This window comes from Echinococcus granulosus (genome assembly GCF_000524195.1).
Source record: "Echinococcus granulosus chromosome Unknown EG_S00255, whole genome shotgun sequence".
Taxonomy (NCBI): Eukaryota; Metazoa; Platyhelminthes; class Cestoda; order Cyclophyllidea; family Taeniidae; genus Echinococcus; species Echinococcus granulosus.
Window position 1 is genome coordinate 38,081 of NW_020170635.1, and position 4,488 is coordinate 42,568.

The 4,488-nt window shown below is 39.1% G+C and overlaps 1 protein-coding gene across 1 annotated transcript in view; it reads left to right on the plus strand. All coding sequences in view use genetic code 11, as the record gives it.

Annotated features, from left to right (window-relative positions):
- Positions 1-3,415, plus strand: part of EGR_10704 (hypothetical protein) — a gene marked incomplete at both ends in the record, with an annotated part of 4,499 nt that extends 1,084 nt beyond the window's left edge. Inside the window, 5 exons of the mRNA XM_024499953.1 lie at positions 477-580; positions 1,844-1,927; positions 2,092-2,194; positions 3,022-3,082; positions 3,130-3,415. Coding sequence (XP_024345637.1) covers positions 477-580; positions 1,844-1,927; positions 2,092-2,194; positions 3,022-3,082; positions 3,130-3,415 — 638 coding nt within the window. The remainder of the gene's footprint in view (positions 1-476; positions 581-1,843; positions 1,928-2,091; positions 2,195-3,021; positions 3,083-3,129) is intronic.
- Between the last annotated feature and the right edge of the window lie 1,073 nt (positions 3,416-4,488).

A 4,488-nucleotide genomic window follows, 5' to 3' on the forward strand; every position in this document is an offset into this window, starting at 1 on the left:
ACCTAATTTGAAGTGGATCGATTGCCTATGATCATGATTTACTTCTTATAAGGTGACGTTGAGAGCACATTACCATCTGGAAACTCCACAAAAACCAAATGACGAAGGGCCTGACCGAAACCGTGCCCATTGACTTCAATTTGAACGTGCCCCAAGCAGGCCACAGTGAGGCGCAAAAGCAAATGCTACTTATATACAGTGGGTAGAGGATTAACCTGAGCTTAATATCCTTAAGCTGAGAAGAGAGCTGTTCATTAGTAAAGCACTTATCCTGCGGAAAAAAATTATAACCACGTAATGTTAATATGAAACACATAACAGTTTCAGCTCGTTTCGTCCAGCATTGGCAGTATATTGCTACCAAACATGGAACACTCAGAATACCATCTCAAATAGAGTAGGACAAACTTGACATTCTTGCAAATGATTTGCTCGTCTCGTCAAAAATTAGCATTTTAAAATTTGCCATTAAAAAGAACATACATATGATAACTTCACTTGTATGCATATAACGTCGCATTACAATCTGCTTCCAACGGCTAGGAGAGGTCCATGGTATATTTCTGCAATTTTTCTTCTAGTAAGGTGACCGCTTAGCATAGGTGAATCTTGCGGCAAAACATAAACTACAGTTCTCCTTTTTTCCACGTAGCGTTCTTCATAATCTGTAGTAAAGTTTTAGTGATATCATGCGATTTTTTATGCCAACATTACTCATTTATTGTGTCTCGGCCACATATGTATCTTCGAAAACCGGTGCTGACAATTACAGTTTAACTTCAGGATGCACGGTCTTCTTCACGCGCACTAAAATATCTAACTTCGACCTCCTGATTTCCGCCTTTTTCACGATCTAAAATATGCAAATTGCAGGACATTAAAATTAAACTTCAGGTGAGCCAGCAAATTGACTTTGGATTGTCTGGAACACTAATACTACATAGCATGATTGCAAGTTTTGCATCGGAATAAAGACGTGAAATATTTTGATTGCAAATAGTCCATGATTTGCGCATTTAAATGCCAGATTCATGGAATTGTATTTCACTATTGTATGCTGCAGTCTTTTGACGAAGGAAAAAGAGGAAGATAAAAAAATGTGGCACAGTATGGTGTAGACAACTTACTGCAAAGGGAGGAGTTATGACCAATTGGGATGCATTGATGCAAATCCCGAGGGTATAAATTACCTCTCCATTGACTAAGGTCTCGTAAAATGAAACGGGGCATGAGCGAGCAAAGCTTTAGACAGAATCCACATGGAATTTTTTAGCGTGTGTGGCCAAGTATTGAGGTGCATCCTTCAGGATGCTGTCAATTATGGACTCAATGGTGGAGCCAGTGCAAGATGCGATAACAAAAGGCTGTTTGTAACTCACCATAATGCGGAATAGAGGGTAGTAGTAGCGCCTTTAGTAAGAGTATGCCATTGAAGAGAAAGAGCTGCATGTCAGAGAGGTAATGTGTTTGCTCAGCTGCAGTAGTTCTGTTCTTGTACCGTTATTATGAGCATTAAATCCTATTCTTGGTGAGCATCTGCATTGTTTGTGGGATTGTGTAAGTGAAGGTAGTGTTTTTAATCAGCTTTGGCGTGGCCAAAATCCTAGTAAAGGTTAGTACCACCATTTGCTTCTGCAATTATGGCCTGTTCAAAAGGCAAAATTGGACTTGGCACTAATGTAGTCAACTTAAAAATAAACTGCTTTCACATTTGCAACAAGATACGCTAAGCATTCGCGCAAGTGGTAGAATTTCTATGGCAAAGACCCATCATTTACTGCTGAGGACGATATACCAACCTGACACAAGAAATCGTTTTATATATTAGTGTTGTTAAATAAAGAGATATGAAATGGTGTTAAAACATAGCAAGATAATTTTCGGCAAATATTTTCAATCAGAAGTCAGGATATTAGGTCCAAAACAGGTAAGTAAATTGAGGTGTATCGTGATGCTTAAAAAGCATGACAATCAGCCAGGGCATAGCAATGGTTGGATATGAGCTTTTACCCTTCAATTCTACCCTCGACTAAAAAATCTCATTTACATTCCATCATTCTATCTCGCCTCACCTTCCATTTATTCCATCAGTGTTCAGCACAATTTTTTTCACACCAATCGAAGCAAACTAGTGCGTCAATGCACTCGCACTTCAATGAAGCCGGCAAACTAACAAATTTCACTGGTTGCATGTGTAAGTCATGTATTGTTGGAGACAGTGGAATCGCGCAAATTAAGTGCCTCTTGCAGTGAAAAGGACTGTTATTATTGCCATGAGTGAGGTAATGCATGGGGGAGCTAAAGAACTGTCTTCATTTAGGTGATCGGAGACCCCAATGAGGGTCTGCTGATGGTTTTACACTACAAAGCACAACGCTTTCACTGACACTTCATGTTGGGAAAATTCAAAGTTTCACTCAGAAAACTTTTCTCTTAAAAAATATAACTTGTGTGGAGGAAGCAACTTTTCTATACTTGGCGATTGAATACATTAAAATGGCTAAGTGTTTTTTCGTTTTTATCTCCACTGAATGGGTTCCCATGCCCACTACACCCTAGTAGGCATCAGATAAATAAAAAAGTTAAAACTTATTTCAACCAACTCTGCTACTTTATTTTTAAATATATGTGCAGTTGGGTTCTATTACTTTTAATTCTCAAAAACACCTAGAAAAGGTGGCAAGATTACAAATAGGCCTCACATGTGTAGCTGGTATCGTGATGGTTTCACGTCAGTTAAATTTTTAAATGCAACCTAATTGGCAATTCCAGAGCAAAAAAATCGTTTAATTATAAGAAAAGCGTGTGCAGAGTTTTCTGTATCTTATAGGCTACGGTTAAACTTCCATTCATAACTATTTCCTATGTGTCTGGCTATTATTCAGTACTTGCTGGAGTAGGAAAGACCACGTATTGCACACTTCTAGTTGACACACAAGTTAATAAATAATACGAAGTGCTCATGAAGTTGATTTGCTGTGCTACACGGCGGATCTTCTTAACTCTTTTATAATGTTGCAGCAAGGGTGTATATTATGAAACTCGAACACAATAATCTAAGTTCAGCTGCAATTTTTGTAAGGTTCTTTAGCACACCAAAAATCTAATGTTACATTAGTGAGTTTTTAGGATTCGCTTTAATTTGAAAGCAACAAATAGTATTATCATTAGCAACCTCACTGATGCAGTACAATATTTGTTTGTTAAACTCAGTGCACTTATGACATTTCAATCTTTAAAAAAGCGCAAATTGCTGTCAATTACTAGAAAAAAATTAGGCAGTGTCAAGACGAGTTATGCTGTTGAGCTCCCAACATACCTTATAATCCACAAAACTAGTGTATACCATCATGTTTTATTTTGTACGGTTGTCCTACACGACTATCTTTGTACAGTTCCTTTACCTGCTCTATAATTATCACTCTTTTGCCTTTTAGTCGACTACAGCCCACAGAAAACTTTCTACGGACACGATGATTCTTTTCGTTGGCTACCAAACCGATGTTTGCACACGTTCCAGTGTGATTACAGCAACGCCTCTGATTTGAGAGTCAAGGTAGCCGGAAATTGTGGCAATTGTAACGTCTCGCCTACACACACTGAGGTCCTACTCACCGGCCAATTTTCTTGACCAATGTCTTATCCAACCTTTTTGCTTTGCTTTCTCTACCCTTACGTAGACACTTGCTGACTGGCACATAGCACTTGCTGTCAGCTCTTTACCCATGGCTCTTTTATTTTTCTTTCTCACATTCTTTTGTGTTTGCATATCAGTCCTTGTTAGGCGTAGCCCCTGACACACCTGCAAGTGAATAAACGCTTTAATATTTCTTGTGTTCTTTTGTTCTGAAGGTTTTGTTCAGGAGAATCAAAGTAAAAGCGGGACACAAGAATCACCCAGAGATAGTAAGTTGGTGTTGATTTCTCTGAATTTGGGCCAACCGATATTATCTCAAGTCTTGTTGTAGAGAGTGGGCTCTACTGCAACATGATTTAAGTAGTCTCTTCGGGGTCTTAGAGGTGTAGTCGATTGCCAGATGACAGCGTCTACCGGTGGCGGAAGACATGTTTCAGGCTATTCGTGAGTGGAGGCAGGTATACTAATACTTCAACGTTTGTGCAGCTCAAAGCACTGCGGCCTAATTCAGGTGTTGGCGATGTGAACATTGTCAGTGGTAAGTAGTGCCAATGTGAAAGTCCATTCGGTATACATTCGAATTGATCACCCTCCCTTCTCCCTAATACGCTGTAGTTTTAATGACTGAGAAATCCTACTGAATGGATTTCCGCTCTCATTGCTTAGGCTTTCAGTTAATAGCTTCCTAACAGTGACTGACAGATGGGCGGTAGAATGGTCTATTTAGGCATGTACGTCATATTAAGGCATTTTAATTCAGCTTTCTCTGAGGCGGAAGATAATGCCACTCAAAATTAAGCAGTATTTGTTCTTCCTTATGCTGTTCTATTCATTCCGGTCTTGTCATTTTG